Source organism: Erythrolamprus reginae, chromosome 2 (genome assembly GCF_031021105.1).
Source record: "Erythrolamprus reginae isolate rEryReg1 chromosome 2, rEryReg1.hap1, whole genome shotgun sequence".
Classification (NCBI taxonomy): domain Eukaryota; kingdom Metazoa; phylum Chordata; class Lepidosauria; order Squamata; family Dipsadidae; genus Erythrolamprus; species Erythrolamprus reginae.
The window spans coordinates 346,311,948-346,332,653 of NC_091951.1; the positions used below are offsets into that span (position 1 = coordinate 346,311,948).

General features: G+C 42.3%; 1 protein-coding gene across 3 annotated transcripts in view; it reads right to left on the reverse strand.

Moving 5' to 3' along the window:
• Window positions 1-4,128: 4,128 nt before the first annotated feature.
• The window catches only part of SLC14A1 (solute carrier family 14 member 1 (Kidd blood group)), a 54,825-nt gene continuing 38,247 nt past the window's right edge, over window positions 4,129-20,706 (reverse strand). For all 3 annotated transcript variants that reach the window (XM_070736429.1, XM_070736426.1, XM_070736428.1), the window contains 4 exons: window positions 9,525-9,672; window positions 8,275-8,409; window positions 7,231-7,280; window positions 4,129-4,675 (listed from right to left, as the gene is read on the reverse strand). In XM_070736429.1, the coding sequence (XP_070592530.1) occupies window positions 4,493-4,675; window positions 7,231-7,280; window positions 8,275-8,409; window positions 9,525-9,672 (516 nt within the window). In that variant the 3' untranslated portion in view covers window positions 4,129-4,492. The remainder of the gene's footprint in view (window positions 4,676-7,230; window positions 7,281-8,274; window positions 8,410-9,524; window positions 9,673-20,706) is intronic.

Genomic DNA, 20,706 nt, shown 5'->3' on the forward strand with positions numbered 1-20,706 from the left:
ATTAATAAACAAACAAACAAACAAACAAATAAAAAACCCACCCTGTTTTGCCTCAGAGAATTTCAAAATAAAATACTGTACTGTGTGTCTATAACAGTGAGCTCATAATAGGGTAACTCTATCAATATCAAAATGCCACTTAAATAGTTGAGCTAGTTTCAAACTAGATTTTGATTTTCTTTCTCTCTTCCTTACTCCCATTCTTTTTCTTTCTCTTTTCCTTCCTCTCTTTTTTTCTATCTGTTTCTCTCTCTTCCTCTCTCTCTCCTTCCCTCTCACTCTTTCCCTCTCGGCTTCTGGGCAGGTTTGGAAAACTCTGAGTTGATTATGATTTTTAAGTGAGCGATTGCTCACTGCTCAGCTTAGAGGGAACTATGCGCCTGGTCACAGATTGGATGCTGGAGCTCAGTTCATTATTGATTGATTGATTGATTGAATTTGTATGCCACCCCTTTCTGAGGACTCAGGGCGGCTCACAGCATATACCAAAAAACATAACAATACAATTTATCCAATTAATATACTAAAAAGATTCTTAAAAATTCTAACTTAAAACATTCATTTGCATTCATTCAATAATCACACACAGGGGAAGATTTAAAAACCCCACCAGCAGGTTGATAAGGACGTCAAGGTGATCGCTTCCTGGATTCCATGGAATCCAGGAAGTGATCACCTTGGCATCCTTAGCAACCTGCCAGTATATGTGACGTCAAAGCTCCACCCCAGGAATCTCTTCATGGGAGGAATTCCCCAGCTCCTTTTGTGCCTTCCTCCCATCCTCCCGATCAGCCGACAGCTCCCCAGTGTTCACCTTCCTCTGATGCCACCTGTTCTGTCTGGGTCCCCCCAGACGCCAACACCAACCAAAAAGAGTATCCAGACACACTGGTAAAAAGCAAAGGCAGTTTATATAATTGAAAGCAAACACAGGTAACAAAAACTGTTCTTACAGACAGGAACACTATGAAGCTTCACAGAGGTTTCACGAAGGCCAGGCAATAAAACAGGATTCTTGCTGGCAAAAACAACGCTGGAGATAATAAAACCCACGCCTCCCCCAAGTCTTCCAGACTTCTAGGCCACAAGCCAAGATCAGAGACGCCGAGAATCGAAGCAAGGTCACAGGACTCCCAGTTGATAACTCTCCACAAGACTGTAAGGGCAGGCCTGCCTTTTCAACCCTGCTGAGGAGAACCACAGCCAAACCCAGCTGTTGCCAATTCAGGGATGGAAATACCTTTCTAATTGGCCCCGTCTTTGAGCTGCACGTCGCTGCCTCATGTCTATTATAGCCTGTGCGTCTTCATCCAATGAATCCAGGCTACTAGCTGGGGAGAGGCCCCCCCCGGGGGTCTCAGGCTGCTCTCCCTCCTCCTCTTCCTGACGTTCATCTCCCCCGTCTGCTTGGTCCTCCCCCTCCTGTTCACTGTCCTCCTCCTCTGGGCATGGATCCAGCAGAGCTCCAGCCGGTCCCTGAGGAGCCTCAGGCTGAATCACAACACCACCGACGCCTGGCTTCTCCTCCTCTTATCAGCAGATGACAGCCGGGTGGTGGCTTTTGCGGTGTTCGGCACAAACGCTGAACCAAAGCACAAATTTTTTTAAAAATTCAGGTTCGGGTCCGGTATGCCGAATACCACAAAATTCGGTACAGACCCGAATTGTGCGGATTCCGTTCACCCAACACTACTCGCAAGGTCTTTGTCACGGCTGATTGGATCTCTTCTATGGATGAAAAACGCACCTTGCCACAATGCGCTATGGGTCCATGAGTTTCTGGCCAAACACCAGGTGCCCACCCTGCCCCACTCCCCCTATAGTCCAGCAGACTTCTTTTTGTTCCCTGGGATTAAGGCAGCCCTGAAAGGAACCTGTTTTTCGTCCATAGAAGAGATCCAATCAGCCATGACAAAGACCTTGCGAGAGGTCCCCAAAGACACTTTCCAGGGCACGTACCGGTCATGGCAGAGTCTCTGGAAAAAATGTGTAGAGGCCCAAGGACCGTACTTTGAAGAATTTTAAGTGTTTGTGCAAATCTATTCAATAAATTCCTTTAAAAAACTAATTGCATTACTTTTGGAACACACCCTGTATATGCAAAGCCTTCTTTGTTTAAATTTTGCTCTGGCACTGGCCTCTCTTGACTTTCTGTGTTGCGAGGGATCAGAGGATGTCGTAAATGTATCTTATAACAATTTGTTTCCTGAATATTTGTATAAAGAAAATATTGTCTGTCTAATCGCACATAGCCAAATAAAGGATTCACTCATTCATTAATACCTTGCATGTAACAGCTAAGTTTTGTAAATAAAATGATAATCTCTCTTCTTTACAACATTGCCCTTGACTTATATACAATGATAATTGGTACCAGAATTTACATTGCTAAGCAAGGCAGTTCTTAAGTGGGTCATGTCTGATAATATGCCTTTTTAAAAACAAGGCTGAGAGTTGAAGACCACAAGTCTTAAAGTTGCCAAATTTGGGCACCTCTGGTCTAAACTGAATTGTCCCACCATATATGCATACATGCACACATTTATTTACATGGTTACATATTTTTGCTGATAAGTGAAAAGGAAGGGAGCCTAGTATAGATCTATTTCGAGCTTGTTATGCTCTCATCAGCCAGACATACCCTTACTGGGATTTGAACCTGTAGCCTACTGCATGCAAAGGCCATGTCGAGAGCATAACTGCATTGGCTGCCGATTGGTTTCCGGACACAATTCAAAGTGTTGGTAATGACCTATAAAGCCCTACGTGGCATCGGGCCAGATTACTTGAGGGACCGCCTCTTGTCGTATGAGTCCCAGTGACTGATTAGGTCCCATAGAGTCGGCCTTCTCCAGGTCCCATCAACTAGACAATGTTGCTTGGCAGGACCCAGGGGAAGAGCCTTCTCTGTGGGAGCCCCGGCCCTCTGGAATCAACTCCCTCCAGAGATTCGTACTGCCCCCACCCTCCTTGCCTTCCGCAAGAGTCTTAAGACTCATTTATGCCACCAGGCTTGGGGTGATTAGATCTTACCCCTCTGGCCAACAAATGTTTGTATGGCTAATGTTTGAATGTATATGATTGATTTTAACCTATCTGGGGATTTTAGATTCTTTGTTTAGTGAAAATAATTGGATTTATTTATTGCATTTTGTTGTTTTTATATGTTGTAAACCGCCCCGAGTCCTCGGAGAGAGGCGGCATATAAATCCAATTAATAAATAATTAATAAACAACAAGCTCGAAATAGTTGTTCCCTTCCTTTTTACTTATCAGCAAAAACATGTAGCCATGTAAATAATAGTTTGTCGACTGTAAAAAAAATTATCTGCCTTGGACAATGGCCCCTGCATAGGGCCGAGAGGCAAAACGAAAGCAAAGTTGCTTCCTCCCATATTTGGGAATACCAGATACAGTATATATTTATGTTGTGGTTGGCTCTGGCCCAGCTCTTGCCCCAAGGAATGTGGAAGTGGATGCAGGGGAAACATTAACATGTCATAGGCCTGTTTTATTGCCAACAGAGTCAGGTAGTGAAGTTTCCTCCGAAGAAGAAGAAGGTGGGGGTGACTTGGAAGAGGGGAGTTTGGCAGACAGCCTAGGAAGAGATCAATCATCCTTATCATCCCTGGATTCTGAACAAGAATTTATGGCACATCCACGCATGCGTAGATGCATAGGAGAGAACAACTGAAGAATTATTACAGGAGATAAGTGAGGCCACCTGTGGTTGGGTGGGGCTGCTGTAATTAGTACTACAGATAAAAGAGCAGCCTGCTGTTTTAGCTTCAGGGCAGTTTATCTGATCCATAGTTTCATCAAGATCGTGGCTTTTGCTGTTCAAGTTTGTATGTGGACTTTCTGGACTTTAGAATTGGACTCAATTTCCTAGTTATTGGGTGAGAAATTGGATTGCATTTAGCCTGTGCCTTGTGTGTACCAGAAAATCCCTTTGACATTTAAAAAGGGAGCTGTTTCTGTTTTTCTGTTGATAAAGACTTTTGGGTTTTCCTTCTATCGTGTGGTGTGTGTCTTTCTGGACTAATTACCCTGTAATTACGGGCGGTTGAGACATGCCGGCAGAACATATTTAAATATAATTTTTTTTTTATTGAGAATTTAAAAAAATTAAAATTGTAATTTTTTTATAAAAACACAGTTTGACATATACAAAAAACACATTCAATACATTAAAGAAACACAAGAAAAAAACAACAACAAAAGAAAAAATACATAGGCACAAAAAAAAAGCAAGCGGCGCCAACAGGTGTATATACATTTGTAACTATAACATGCTCCTTAATGTTCCTTTCCAGATGAGTACATACATTCACTCCTGATTGAAGAACACCTTGGGAGTTGAACTTGACAGATCCAAGCGAAGGCATCTTCATTCGAGAAGAACAAACTGTCCATCAAAAACTAAGGGTTTCCCCCCCTTTTGTTCTTCCTTGGGAAGACTCTCCAGTTGCAAGACCGACTTACACTTGGCTTACACTTTGTCGCAAATGGAGTCCAGGCACGGCTTCCTTCTCTCCACATAGTATACCCGGTTGGCTTCTGGATAGCTGACTTTGGAAAGAGGCAGCTTGAAGATGGCCTTGTTGGTGGTGGTTAAGAGCAGGAAAGTCAGCGTGGATAAGCAGAAGGGCCAAGTGCCTATGGGCAACCCAAACTGGAAAAGAATACAAACAACAACATCTGTCAGCAATGTCAAAATCAAGAAGGTAGCCACAAAGATGAAAGAGAAAAGCAACTTAGAACTATGGAGAAATTTTCTGACAGTCAGAACGGTTGATCAGTGGAACAGCTTGCCTCCAAAAGTTGTGGGTGAAAGTTTTTAAGCAAATGTTGGATAACCATCTGTCTGAAGTAGTGTAGGGTTTCCTGCTTAAGCAGGAGGTTGGACTAAAACAAGGGTAGGCAAAGTTGGCTCTTCTATGACATGTGGACTTCAACTCCCAGAATTCCTGGGCTAGCATGATTGGCTGAGGAATTCTGGGAGCTGAAGTCCACAAGTCATAGAAGAGCCAACTTTGCCAACCCCTGGACTAGAAGACCTTCAAGGTCCCTTCCAACTCTGTTGTTGTTGTTGTTGTTGTTGTTGTTGTTGTTATTATTATTATTATTATTATTATTATTATTATTATTATTATTATATAGTCAAATCCCTCTCTGTTTTTACATCTGTTCTAAACATAGAAAGTTGTACACACAGTTCAGTAGTGGGTTGCACGTGACATGGGCCACGCTATAGTGTGGTACCGGAAATGGAGATGAGCATGCATTTCCGAGTCTAAAAAATGGACATTACAGAATTGGTACTGGTACGTGGTGGATCACATTCATTTTGAAATCATGGAAATAAGATTAAACAATTTTGACGAAAATAAATTGGAGAAGCTGATGGTACGATGGAATAAGGTGAAAGATTATATGCTGAGTATAATTTGTGACAAAAATGTGAAAAATAAACTCCAATCACTCTTTCAATAATAAACAAATGCAAAGTAGAGCTAAGGAAATAAAAGAATATAAACTAGTAAATATTTGAAACCCCCGCAATTGGTGGTGGTGGAATTGTCAGTCGGGGGATGGGCACATGCACTGTGCACCGTTTTATGTTCGTTTATGTTAATTTCAATGTGCAAAATAATAAATTTTTAAGGTCCGGCCAATCAGGCGTTTACAGTGGGGGTGTCCCTCTGACCTTCCTGCCAATCAGCTTAAAGCTCTGTTGGGAGAATTTGCGCTAGGCTTATGGTTGGGAGTCGCCACAACATGAGGAACTGTATTAAGGGGTCACGACATTAGAAAGGTTGAGAACCACTGTTGTAGAATATGAACTCAATTGAATTTTGTGGAAGGAGGGAATTTCAGGTATTCCTTAACTCACGACTGCAATTTTGCTTGTCGTTAAGCAAGTTACCAGTTTATCTTAACTTTTACACAGCAGCAGAGGTGGCTTCCTACTGCTTCAGATCACTTCTATAGAACCGTTAATAATTTGGTGGCCTGGGCCTCTGGAACTGACAGTGACCCAGGCATGCCATACCCCCGAGCAAGTTCTCTAAGCGGACAATGCGTGCCGCCATCTTGTTTTTTGCTTCTGCGCATGAGCAGAGGCTTTTTAAAAAGTACTACGCATGCATGCATGTATGCTCAAAGCCTGGCATGTGACCCTGAGCAAACCGGCAGTAGTAGAATCTGGAACCTACCCCCGCACTGCAAGTGGGGTGTTTCAAGGTTAAAATTTAGCCTCCTAAATTTTATATCATATATATTATGTGGGAGAAACTGTACATATGGCTTGAAAAAAGAAAAAAATATATAGAAACATAGAAGACTGACAGCAGAAAAAGACCTCACGATCCATCTAGTCTGCCCTTATACTATTTTCTGTATTTTATCTTAGGATGGATATATGTTTATCCCAGGCATGTTTAAATTCAGTTACTGTGGATTTACCAACCACGTCTGCTGGAAGTTTGTTCCAAGGATCTACTACTCTTTCAGTAAAATAATATTTTCTCATGTTGCTTTTGATCTTTCCCCCTACTAACTTCAGATTGTGTCCCCTTGTTCTTGTGTTCACTTTCCAACCATGTCTGCTGGAAGTTTGTTCCAAGCATCTGCTACTCTTTCAGTAAAGTAATATTTTCTCACATTGCTTCTGATCTTTCCCCCAACTAACCTCAGATTGTGCCCCCTTGTTCTGGTGTTCCCTTTCCTATTGAAAACACTTCCCTCCTGAACCTTATTTAACCCTTTAATATATTTAAATATATTTAAATGCTTCGATCATGTCCCCCCTTTTCCTTCTGTCCTCCAGTCCAGACTATACAGATTGAGTTCATTAAGTCTTTCCTGATAAACTTACAAATTGTAATGAGACATTAATAAAGAATTGTAAGTGTAAATTTATAATTGCGATATTAAGAAAAAAAAGAAATATATTTATTTACACACATGTAAATTGTATATTTATATAAACAATTGTCAAGAATATTATACTGATGCCAAGGAAGAGAATATTAGTGAAATATCAATAACACTGTTATATTGTATCGTTTCTTTTCTTGTTGTTTGTTTTTCTTTCTTTTTTGTTGTACATGTTTATCTTATTAAATTTAGCCTCCTGTAATTCCCCCCTCCCAAAGTGAGCGAAGAATAGATCATGATAAAACAGATAGAAATGCAATCTTTGTTCCTCAGTTGTCAGTAACGTACCACAGAAAAGAGGCGGCCCATCGCTGCTGCCACGTAGGTGGTAAAAAAGGCTGCACAGAGAAAGACAAATAGATAAAGTTGTTATTTGTGTAAGAGGCTCTGAAATAGGAAGGAGTTAAGGGCCCGGCGGTGCAATGCACTACGATCTATTACTTTGGGCCAGGCCCCAACCCACCTCACAAGGTTGTTGTTCTGGGGGGGCGGGGAAGAGAAGGAGGAAGGTGTGTTGGAGTTGTTTGCTGCCTTGAGTTTGTCTGTCTGTCTGTCTGTCTATCTATCTATCTATCTATCTATCTATCTATCTATCTATCTATCTATCTATCTATCTATCTATTTGTCTCTCTCTCTCTCTCCATCCATCCATCCATCCATCCATCCATCTATCTATCTATCTATCTATCCTCTCTCTCTCTCTATCTATCTATCATCTCTCTCTATCTATCTATCATCTCTCTCTCTCTATTTATCATCTCTCTCTCTCTCTCTATCTATTTTTGTCACGTAGGTATTGTTGGTATACAAAGATATACTATTTATATACATGATACTAGTAAAAGAGAAACAGGGGACAGGGAATGGAAGGCACGCTGGTGCACTTATGCAAGCCCCTTACTGACCTCTTAGGAATTAGGAGAGGTCAACAGTGGATAGTCTAAGGGTAAAGTTTTGGGGGTTAGGGGATGATACTACAGAGTCAGGCAGTGAGTTCCATGCATCAACTACTCGGTTGCTAAAGTTCCTGCAGTCGAGTTTAGAGCAGTTTACTTTAAGTTTGTATCTGTTGTGTGCTCGTGTGTTGTTGTGGTTGAAGCTGAAGTAGTCGTTGACAGGAAGGATGTTGTAGCAGATGATTTTATGGGCTATGCTTAGGTCGTGTTTAAGACAACATAGTTCTAAGCTTTCTAAACCTAGGATTGTAAGAATAATCAAGGCGGGATACAAATAAGTAAATAAAGCTATTTTGGGGAGATTCCTACAAAACTTTGATCTATAAACATACAGTGGATTGATGGGGCCATTACTATAAAGACCCTGGTTACTTACCGCAAACTACTGCCAACACAAATGTCTCCCAGGTGAGGGCATAGAACATCCCTCCAATGGCAATGCAGGAGAGGCAGCTGTTGTAATTGCACAAGCCAGCATAAATTTTGTTCAAAGGGGTGGCGAGACTCAGGGCTACAAAGCGAAACGGATGGAAAAAAATTGGTGAGCTTGAGTCCATAGAGAATGTACCCGTACAGAAGGTCTCCTGGTGTCCCCCTCTCCCAATCTGTAGCTTTAATTTGAAATGAGTGCGATCCCATGGATCTGTGATGGAGAACCTATGGCATTCGTGCCACAGGTGGCATGCAGAACTGTATCGGAGGGCAGGCGAGAGGTTGCCCTATGTCAACTCCAGCGCGCATGCGTAAGCTGGACAGCAGATTTTCATTCTCCGGATGCTTCAGGGAAGCTTCTGGGAGTGCAAAATAATTGCCCAAGGGACAAACCGGAAGTGCGTTTCCTGAACTTCCGGTTTGCCCATTGTGCTGTTTTTTCCATTTCTTATTATCAATCAATGTTAGATAATCCCAGAGTTTGCTACATGTATGGCCAACATAGTACACTATCTCAACACAAAACTCTTGAGATATTCACATTTTATCCCATCCCATATACTGAGAGCATGTGTACCAGGACAAATTTCTTGTGTGTCCATTCACACTTGGCTGATAAAAACTCTATTCTATTCTATTCTGTTCTGTTCTGTTCTTTTCTTTTCTTTTCTTTTCTTTTCTATTCTAGAAACATAGAAACATAGAAGACTGACGGCAGAAAAAGACCCCATGGTCCATCTAGTCTGCCCTTTTACTATTTCCTGTATTTTATCTTACAATGGATATATGTTTATCCCAGGCATGTTTAAATTCGGTTACTGTGGATTTACCAACCACGTCTGTATTCTATTCTATTCCATTCTACATTCCAATATTATTCTATTCTATTCTATTCCACATTCCAATATTTACTCTACTCTACTCTACTCTACTCTACTCTACTCTACTCTACCCTACCCTACCCTACCCTACCCTACCCTACTCCATTCCATTCCATTCCATTCTTGAGATACTGGAATGGCTGAAATTTCTTTTTCTCAGGACATTCCATCAACGAGTCTTCGGAGAGGGGCGGCATACAAATCTAATAAACTATAACTATGTCAAGTAAGAATCCTGAGCTATGGCCCAACACATTGGAGAGTCTTCTAAGTTGGAGAAAGTTGCAAAACGATACAATGCCGTCCGTCGTACCTGCAGGTATTCCAACTGCTGAGCCAATCACTGCATGAGTGAAGATGAGAGGGGATGAAATGAAAACAGCCAGCATGACGATCCCGCCAGTCCAAGGGTTATCGCAACCGTACACCTGCCCAATTCCTACTGGGATAGACTTCAGGAGCTGTGAAACGAGCGTTCAAAGAAAAGAGGTCAAGGTTGTATCAAAAGGACTTCCACTGATATCTTCAGCAAGTGGTCAATATTATTATTGTAATAATAATTATTGCATTCTGGCAGGCTAATGACCAATGTGTGGAATGGATGTGAAATAAGACTTGCTACGAAGCTCAAAGTCTACCAAACAGTAGTGCTAACTACCCTGTTGTATGCCAGTGAGACTTGGACTGTATACAGGAGACAGGATAAGGTGCCTGACACTGAGGTCCACTCCAGAGCAGACCTGCCATCAATTCCCACCCTGCTGATGAACGTTCAGACAAGCTGGGCAGGCCATGTTGCTAGGATGCCAGACCATAGAAATATAGAAACATAGAAGACTGATATATATTTATCCCAGGCATGTTTAAATTCAGTTACTGTGGATTTACCAACCACGTCTGCTGGAAGTTTGTTCCAAGGATCTACTACTCCTTCAGTGAAATAATATTTTCTCAAGTTGCTTTTGATCTTTCCCCCAACTAACTTCAGATTGTGTCCCCTTGTTCTTGTGTTCACTTTCCTATTAAAAACACTTCCCTCCTGAACCTTATTTAACCCTTTAACATATTTAAATGTTTCGATCATGCCCCCCCTTTTCCTTCTGTCCTTCTGTTTGGGTTTGGGTTTGGGTTTGGCGAACTCACCCAAACTTCATGGCAAAGTTCGGGTGAGTTCGCCGAACCCGAACTTTGTTGGATTCACCCAACAGTACCCACAACCCATTAGATTTCAATGTCTGCCTTTAACACAATGGATGAACATTATTATTATTATTATTATTATTATTATTATTATTATTATTATTATTATTATCATCACCATCATCATCATCATCATCATCATCATCATCATCATTAATACAACACAGCAAATGAGATCACTATCATATCTCAAGACCTAAAATGGTCACCTAACATCAAAAACATCATCAAAAAAGCACAACAAAGAATGTTCTTTCTGCGCCAGCTCAGGAAGCTCAAACTGCCCAAGGAGCTGCTGATACAGTTCTACAGAGGAATCACTGAGTCTGTCATCTGCACCTCTATCACTGTCTGGTTTGGTGCTGCAACCCAACAGGACCGACACAGACTTCAGAGGACAATCAGAACTGCAGAAAAAGCAATTGCTGCCAACCTGCCTTCCATTGAGGACCTGTACACTGCACGAGTCAAAAAGAGGGGAAAATATTTACTGACCCCTTGCATCCTGGACACAAACTGTTTCAACTCCTACCCTCAATACGTCGCTATTTGTGCCTGTACAATATTGTTTTATCGCTTGTTGTGAGCCGCCCCGAGTCTTCGGAGAGAGGCGGCATACAAATCTAATAAATTATTATTATTATTATTATTACAGAGCACTGCACACCAAGACAACTAGACACAAGAACAGTTTTTTTCCGAACGCCATCACTCTACTAAACAAATAATTCCCTCAACACTGTCAGACTTTCCACTAAATCTGCACTTCTATTCTACTAGTTTTCCTCATCATTCCTTTCACCCATTTCCTCCCATGTTGACTGTATGACTGTAACTTGTTGCTTATATCCTAAGATTTTTATTAATATTGCTTCTTCATTGCTTATTTGACCCCTATGACAATCGTTAAGTGTTGTACCACATGATTCTTGACAAATGTATATTTTATTTTATGTACGCTGAGAGCATATGCACCAAGACAAATTCCTTGTGTTTCCAATCACACTTGGCCAATAAAATTCTATTCTATTCTATGCTGGATTTCGCATTTCATCACCAGTCGGGTGCTTCCCAAGCACTTAGGACTGTGTGATGTAGCGGCGAATTATGTATGCTGATCCCAGTAAAGTGGCCTTTTGCAATTGACAGATGGAGATTTTGTCAATTCCGATGTTTTTCAAATTGTTATTATTATTGTTATTGTTGTTGCTGTTGCTGTTGCTATTGCGATTGCGATTGCGATTGCTATTGCTATTGCTATTGCTATTGTTATTTCATTTATTTTATTTATTTATTGTGCAAGGTTGACTCAGCCTTCCATCCTTCTGAGGTGGGTAAAATGAAGACCTAAATTGTTGGGGACAATATGCTGACTCCGTTAAGTGAAGGGCTACTTATATTAAACTTAACACCTGTGAAGAGTGCCCTCTTAATTAAATTTAACACCTCTAGAGGGCGCCCTGAATATATACAGTGATACCTCGTCTTACAAACGCCTCATCATACAAACTTTTCGAGATACAAACCCAGGGTTTAAGATTTTTTTGCCTCTTCTTACAAACTATTTTCACCTTACAAACCCGCCGCCGCTGCTGGGATGCCCCACCTCCGGACTTCCATTGCCAGCGAAGCACCCATTTTTGCACTGCTGGGATTTCCCTGAGGCTCTCCTCCATGGGAAACCCCATCTCCGGACTTCCATGTTTTTGCGATGCTGCAGGGGAATCCCAGCAGGGGAATCCAGCAGTGCAAAAATGGGTGCTTCGCTGGGAACTCAAGTCCGGAGGTGGGGTTTCCCAGCAAGGGGAGCCTCAGTGAAATTGCAGCATCACAAAAACACAGAGGTCCAGAGGTGGGGTTTCCCATGGAGGGGAGCCTCAGGGGAATCCCAGCAGTGCAAAAACGGGCGCTTGGGCTAGCAAAAGGGGTGAATTTTGGGCTTGCACGCATTAATCGTTTTTTCATTGATTCCTATGGGAAACATTGTTTCGTCTTACAAACTTTTCACCTTAAGAACTTCGTCCCGGAACCAATTAAGTTTGTAAGACAAGGTATCACTGTATTTCATATGTAGAACTGCATCTCTGCATTTTTATCCAATGGCCGCCTCCCGAAGGTCACTTCTCATGATGCGACTTTTACTCGTGACTTCTCCCTTAATCGAACCTTGACTGGATCAATTCCCGAAAAGTAATAAACCAGGCCTTTTGTTTGCTGAGCTCCACCCAGGAGTGGACAGGGGTCTTCCCGTTCTTTTGAACAAGGAGGTAATGTCAAACTGCTCTTATTTTATATCTGAACTGAGATGAACTGAACATGGCAACAATGGACCTATTCTTGAATTAAATCAAACCATTCCTGCCGGAGTCTGTTTGACAGCAAAAAGCAACAGCTCATTATTGCTTTGGCTAAGTCATCAGGGAATGTTCCTGTAAACGAACCTGGCATTCACTTCACTGAAGCCTCTTGCTGAGATAAGATTAAAAGGCAACAATTCTAATAACTTGCCAATCTTGCATAAATGCCGCCTCTCCCTGTAGAAATGAAATGAAAGGTTTGAATTCCCAAACCTACGAAGGACTCCATGCCTAAGTTGTAATTTTTGACAGCGTTTGACAAACTCAAGGTTGCTTCCGGCTACACAATCCCTCCTATTTTACAAGAAATTTGCTCCTGTACAGGTGTTTTATCTAGCTATCTGTCTGTCTGTCTGTCTGTCTGTCTGTCTGTCCACCCATCCACCATTCCATCCCTCCCTCCCTCCCTCCCTCCATCCATCCATCTATATTCGACTTTTATGCCATCCAATCCCGACGGACTCAGGGCAGCCTACAACAATACAAACACAATACAAAATAAAAAGAAGTCGAACATCAATAATGAACTGTAAAACTCCCAATTATAAAACTCATGCTAAAACTATAAACCTGCATTATAAAACCCAGATCCAGTAGTAAACATAGAAGATTAATGGCTGAAAAAGACCTCCTGGTCCATCTAGTCTGCCCTTATACTATTTCCTGTATTTTCTCTTAGGATGGATCTGTGTTTATCCCAGGCATGTTTAAATTCAGTTACTGTGGATTTACCAACCATGTCAGCTGGAAGTTTGTTCCAAGCATCTACTACTCTTTCAGTAAAATAATATTTTCTCACATTACTTCTGATCTTTCCCCCAACTAACCTCAGACTGCGCCCCCTTGTTCTTGTGTTCACTTTCCTATTAAAAACATTTCACTCCTGAACCTTATTTAACCGTTTAACATATTTAAATGTTTCGATCATGTCCCCCCTTTCCCTTCAGTCCTCCAGACTATACAGATTGAGTTCATGAAGTCTTTCCTGGTAAGTTTTATTATGCTTTGGAAAAGGAAAAGGTAAGTGTGGCCCATCACTGGCCAAAATCAAGTCAATGAAGCAGTGGAAGTGATGTGCCGGTGCCTGGAGGCTGTTGGGGTCTGGATGGGTATCAACAGACTCAAACTCAACCCGGATAAGACGGAGTGGCTGTGGGTTTTGCCTCCCAAGGACAATTCCATTTGTCTATCCATTACCCTGGGGGGGGGGAATCATTGACCCCATCAGAGAGGGTCCGCAACTTGGGCATCCTCCTCGATCCACAGCTCACATTAGAGAAACATCTTTCAGCTGTGGCGAGGGTGGCATTTGCGAAAGGCAAGGAGGGTGGGGGCATCTCTGGGCGGAGTTGATTCCAGAGGGCCGGGGCCGCCACAGAGAAGGCTCTTCCCCTGGGTCCCGCCAGATGACATTGTTTAGTCGACGGGACCCGGAGAAGGCCAACTCTGTGGTGCCTAATTGGTCACTGGGATTCGTGCAGCAGAAGGCGGTCCTGGAGGTATTCTGCCATGTCGGGCTTTATAGGTCATAATCAACACTTTGAATTGTGACTGGAAACTGATTGGCAGCCAGTGCATAATGACCATAAACTCAGTTCTAAGGTTTTTGAAAAGAGATGAGGGTGGTTTTCAGTGATAGGCTCCTACGGGTATGGTCAAGTACCCGGAACCAGTAGAAAAATTTTGGTCTGGTACCCAGAACCGGTAGAAAAATTTTGGTCTGGTACCCAGAACTGGTAGAAAAATTTTGGTCGGGTGCATAGAACCAAGAGAGAAGAGAAGAGAGGGAAAGGGAGAAGGAGGGAAAGAGGGAGGAAGAGGGAGGGAAAGGGAGATGGAAAAGAAAGAGAAGGAGGAGAAGAAGGAAAGAGAGATAGAGGGAGGGGGAAAGAGAAAGGGAGAGGGAAAGAGAAGAAGATGGAAAGAGAGATAGAGGAAGGGAAAGAGAGCGAGAGGGAAAAGGAAACGGAGGGAAGGAGTGAGGGTGGGAGAGAGAGAGCGGGAGAGGGGGGAAGGAGAGGGAGCGAGCAAAAGAGAGAGAGAGAGAGATTAAAAAGCAGAAGCATTTGTTAACGACAACCCACGAAACATTTTGCATTTAATAAAATGTGTTGATCGGAAATGGGACTACCAACCTCCCCTTCATTTTTAGCATAGTTAAAATCTCTCTCTCTCTCTATTTTTTTTATTATTGCGACACAGACCTGGATCTTATGATTTGCAAACACTTGCTCATTTTTTCTCCCCAGTTGGAGAAAACAACCGACAGCATTTTTTCTCCAGGTATAATCAAGATGAAATAGAGAGGAATGAACAGTTTGCTGGCTGATGACCAAGGCCCTAAATAACATAATCCACACAGGAATTGTGCAACTGCTAAAACAGCAACAACAACAGACCCAGGAGATATGCTGACACAATTGAAGGATGAATACACAGCATTGAATCACAATCTGAAATGTGACGGTTTAAAACAGGTTTTTTTTTCACCTTGGCACCTTTAAGATATGTGGACTTCAACTCCCCAAATCCCCCAGATCCAGCAATGCTGGCTGGAGGATTCTGGGATTTGAAGTCCGTTCATCTTAAAGGCGCCAAGGTCCAGAAACGTTACTTTTGGAACATCATGTTCTGTCTGGGTTCCCCCAGACCTCAACACCAACTGGAAAAAACAGCCAGACACTCTGGTAAAAGCCAAAAGTATTTTATAACTGGAAAAAATAAGCACAGAGGAAAACCTGTTCTTCCCAACAGACAGGATATAATACGGTACAGCAGGGTCCTGATGTCCAGACAATACAGCAAGCTTCTTGCTGGCACCCCCCCCCCCCAAGGTTTCAATAGTCAAAGGCACAAACCAGAATTCCAAGACGCCAAAGTTCACAGTCAGGTCCCACGACTCTCAAAGATAAAACTCCACAAGCCAGGAAGGGTGGGTCTGCCTTTTAGCCTTTCCCAAGAGCACCACACCCAAACCCAGCTGTTGCCACTTTAATGCTGAAAGTATTTAGCCAATTGATTCCGTCTCTGAGTAGCTCTTCGTTGTCGCAGATCAATTATGGCTTGTGCACTTTCCTCTAAGGAATCCAGGCTGCTTGCTGGGGAGAGCTCCCCCTGGTGGGACTCTGGCTGTCCTCCCTCTTCTTCAGCCTGGGATTCCTCCTCCTCGTCTGTCTGCACCTCCTGTTCCTCAGCCTCTCCCTCTGAGCTGGAAACCGACAGAAGGTCAGCCGTTCCCGAAGGGGCCTCAGACGGAACCACAACACATCATAATCTTTTTTGCAAGAGGAATCAAAGAAGGAACCTGGAGGGTTTTACTTGCAAGCAACCATTTTTACAATCATTTTTATGAAGTCTCAAACCTAGCCTTATCCCTTAATTTAATAACTTTTATTCTAGCAATTTGTCCTTTTTAAACCATTCAGAATCTCAATTCACCCAAGATGATAAAACCATTAAAGACCAACTGGCAGCATTTGCAAAACTATTTTAAGCTGGAGGCTAAAACCAGACTCTATAATACAGTGGAACCCCGACATAAGAGCTGCTCTACTTAAGAGCAACTCGAGATAAGAGCTGGGAGGGGAGAGATATTTTTGTTCTACTTACAAGCCCAAATTCGAGATACAAGCGCCAAGGAGCTGTCTCCTGAAGCCAAACGCTAACTTCCGCGTTTGGCTTCAGGAGACAGCTGCGAAGCGGCGCGCGTGTTTTAAAAGGTTGCAGCCGGCCTGGGGGGCTCGGGGGGGGGGGCTTGCAGCTTTCTTTCTTGCTCTTTTTCTTTCTCTCTTTTACCTTCCCTTCCTCTATTTCTTCTTTTCTTTCTCCTTCCCACCTTCTTCCCTCCCTCCCTCCTTTCACTCATTCCTCTCTTACTCTCCCCTTTCATAAGTTTCCTTGCTTCCTTCCTCTGTTCCTGTCCCTTCCCCCTTTCTTTCTTTCTTTCTTTCTTTCTTGCTCTTTTTCTTTCTCTCTTTTACCTTCCCTTCCTCTATTTCTTCTTTTCTTTCTCCTTCCCACCTTCTTCCCTCCCTCCCTCCCTTCACTCATTCCTCTCTTACTCTCTCCTTTCATAAGTTTCCTTGCTTCCTTCCTCTGTTCCTGTCCCTTCCCTCTTTCCTTCCTTCCTTCCCACCCTCCGTCCATTCATTCACCCATTCCTCTCTTGATCGCTTAAAGCCGGTCCCTGGTGCAAAAAGGGTTGGGGACCTCTGTCCTACAGGATTGGGTGGCAGAGAAGTTGAACATATGTAAATTTAAAAGTTTAAGAAAGTTTACAAGTTAAGTGAAAGAAACTTCATTATTCATTTATATGTACATGTACATTTCTTCATTAAAAACATGTCTTTCTGCATAATTTAGACTAACTTTGTGAGTTTTTTGAGGGCTGGAACCAATTAAAATTATTTACATTAATTCCTATGGGGAAAAGTCGTTCAAGATAAGAGCTGCTCGACTTAAGAGCCCAGGTCCGGAACGAATTAAACTCGTATCTCGAGGTACCACTGTATAATCATCTCAACTCCAAAAATTTTCCCTTAAACTATCCACTGTTGACCTCTCCCAATACCTAAGAGGTCAGTAAGCTGAGTGCACACGTGCCTTCCGTCCCCTGTCCAAAAGTTTCCCTTTTACTAGTATCATGCATATAAATCATCTGTTTGGAACCCATATTGCATCTCAGACATCAACACCCTTGAAAATGTTCAAAGATACTTCACAAGAAGAGCCCTTCACTCCTCCACTCGAAACAGAATTCCCTACGAGACTAGACTTACAATCCTGGGTCTTGAAAGCTTGGAACTACGACGCCTTAAACATGATCTAAGTATTGCCCACAAGATTTATTTATTTTTATTTATTTATTTTGTTCAATACACAATGAGGTTTTTAGTGGGTATATATCTATATACACATAGTAAAATACCTGAAGAAGGTTATAGAGGAGATACTCATAGTAAAATATATCTAAAAAATAATAGAAAAGAAGATATAGTAATAGAACATATCAATGAAAGAATAGAAGAAGAGATATAGGAATAGAAGAAAGGTATAGGAGATATAGGAGAGCAATAGGACAGGGGGCGGAAGGCAGTCTAGTGCACTTGTACTCGCCCCTTACTGACCTCTTATGAATGAACAAACAAACAAACAAACAAACAAACAAACAAACGAGTTCCATGCTTCAACAACTCGGTTTGCAGCATATGATCTTGTGCGCAATACTTAGATCTTGTTTAAAGTGTCTTAGTTCTAAGCTTTCTAGGCCCAGGATTGCTGGTATGTGGGATTTCCCATATCTGCTGGTATGTGAACCGTTGGCCTAGCTCAGCTCCAACATGCATGTGTGCGCAGGCTAGCTGATTTTTGGCTTGCACAGAGGGTCTGGGAGGGCGTTTTTGGCTTCCAGAGAGCATCCCGGGGATGGGGGAGGGTGTTTTTACCCTCTCCTGGCTCCAGAGAACTTTTGGGAGCCTGGGGAGGACAAAACATGAGCCTACTGGGCCTACCAGAAGTTGGGAAACAGGCTGTTTCTGGCCTTCAGAGGGCCTCTGGGGGGGGGAAAGCTGTTTTCACCCTCCCCAGGCATTGAATTATGGTTGTGGGTACTCGCGCATGTGCGACAGCACACACACTTACACACTATTTTGGCATCTGAGCAAAAAGGTTCATCATCACTGCCCTATACCATTTCAGACAAAGGATTGTCTGGTCTCTTTCTTAGATACCTCCAGAGATGGAGTACCCATCCACTGAAGGTAAGCTGTTCCACTGGTTAATTGTTCTCACTGTCAGGAAATTTCTCCTTAGTTCTAAGTTGATTCTTTCTTTGTTCAGTTTCCACCCACTGCTTCTTGTTCTACCCTCAGGTGCTTTGGAGAATAGCTTGACTCCCTCTTCTTTGTGGCAACCCCTTAGATATTGGAAGACCGGCATAATGTCTCCCCTGGTCCTTCTTTTCATTAAACCAGACATAGACATACAGTGGTACCTCTACCTAAGAATGCCTCTACTTATGAACTTTTCTAGATAAGAACTGGGTGTTCAATTTTTTTTGCCTCTTCTCAAGAACCATTTTCCACTTACAAACCCGAGCCTTCATGGGGCCTCTCTAGGAATCTCCTGGGAGGAAACAGGGCTGGAAAAGGCAGGGAGAAGCCTCTGTGGGGCCTCTCTAGGAATCTCCTGGGAGGAAACAGGGCCTCCACTCCCCCTGTGGTTTCCCCAATCACACACATGATTTGCTTTTACATTGATTCCTATGGGAAAAATTGCTTCTTCCTACAAACATTTCTATTTAAGAATTTGGTCACAGAACGAATTAGTAAGTAGAGGTACCGCTGTACTCAGTTCCTGCAACTGTTCTTCATATGTTTTAGCTTTCCGTCCCCTAACCATCTTTGTTCTTCTTCTCCACACTCTTTCTAGAGTCTCAATCTCTTTTTTATTATCTTCATTATTCCCCGAAGGCATCAATTCACTTGAAGATCTGAGCGTTTTTTTTACAGTTGATGTTTTGGAATGACATCTGAGCATCAGATGAATTTAGTGCATGGTAGATTATAAACCGATGATCGTTATCTAAGATCCAGCACTTGAAGCCAAGTAAGCAGAGAGGTCACCAAATAACCTTGCCACGAAAACAACTTTTCCTGCACTTTGACCCACCAAAACATTGTTTGTTATTTGTGACATAGTGCTTTTACAGCCCTCTCTAAGTGGTTTACAGGATCAGCATATTGCCCCCAACAATCTTGGTCCTTATTTGACCGACCTTGGAAAGATGGAAGGATGAGTCAACCTGGAGCCTGGTGAGGTTTGAACTGGTGAACTACAGCTGGCAGTTAGCTAAAGTAACCTGCAGTGCTGCACTCTAACCACTGCACCACCCTGTCTCTTAATTGATATGGCTTATATCAAAGCCATAGAGCAGTATATTGGAAAACTGCCTTTGTGGGCTGGGTTAGGAAATATTATTATAGCACTTGACTTTATAGGCGGTATAAACCGCCTCCAAACATATTACCCTAATTGGGCATAATTAACATGTTATAAAATTCTATATATATATTATATAATCTACTTTCTGACTTCTAAGAATTGTGGAAATTTTGATCTCTTGGCAGAAAACAATAAAAGTAACCCAACCTAACAGGATAAAAAATCGAAGGACACCAGTAGCTGGCTGCCAATTCAATTTTATTTTATTTTTTAAATTGGGGTTATACTATAGGTATCTATAGACCAAACGGTCTCCATCCTTCCTGGTTTAGACATTGATTATATGTATTTATTTTAATTTGATTGTAAAAAGAATTTTAAAAGAGTTGCATGACCGCTCATCTTAAAACAGCCCGAGGTGTCTCGCAACAATAAAAGTATGAAAACTATAAAAACATAAAACATAATTTCATAAAATATGAAAACTATAAAAATATAAAAGTCCCATGGGATTGGGTGGCATAGAAGTCAAAGAAATTAAAACTCAGTGCCCCGATCAATCTCTGAGTGACCTATAACAACTCTTAGAAGTCTCCACTGGACTGGATTAATTGCTCTTGGCCATATCTGGTCCAGGGCCCAAAATTTCTTGATGGACCACCAAAATTTTCTCATGGACCACCAGTGGTCCACAGACCACAAGTTGGTGAGCAGTGTTTCTAGACAATGCCAGCTTTTCACAGATTGCCTGTTAAGAGATGCATAGCAGCAACCAAACCATCGGGGTCAATTTGCACACCATGTATTCATCCTTATGTGAAGCTAATGGGTCCCCCCAAGGCAATGGGTCCAGGTGGCATCCACCCCAGAGTTCTTAAAGAACTCAGATCTTTCATTGCTACCCTCTTGACTGATTTGTTTAGCCAATCCCTTTTAACTGCCATCACTCTACTAAACAAATAATTCCCTTAACACTGTCAGACTTTTTACTAAATC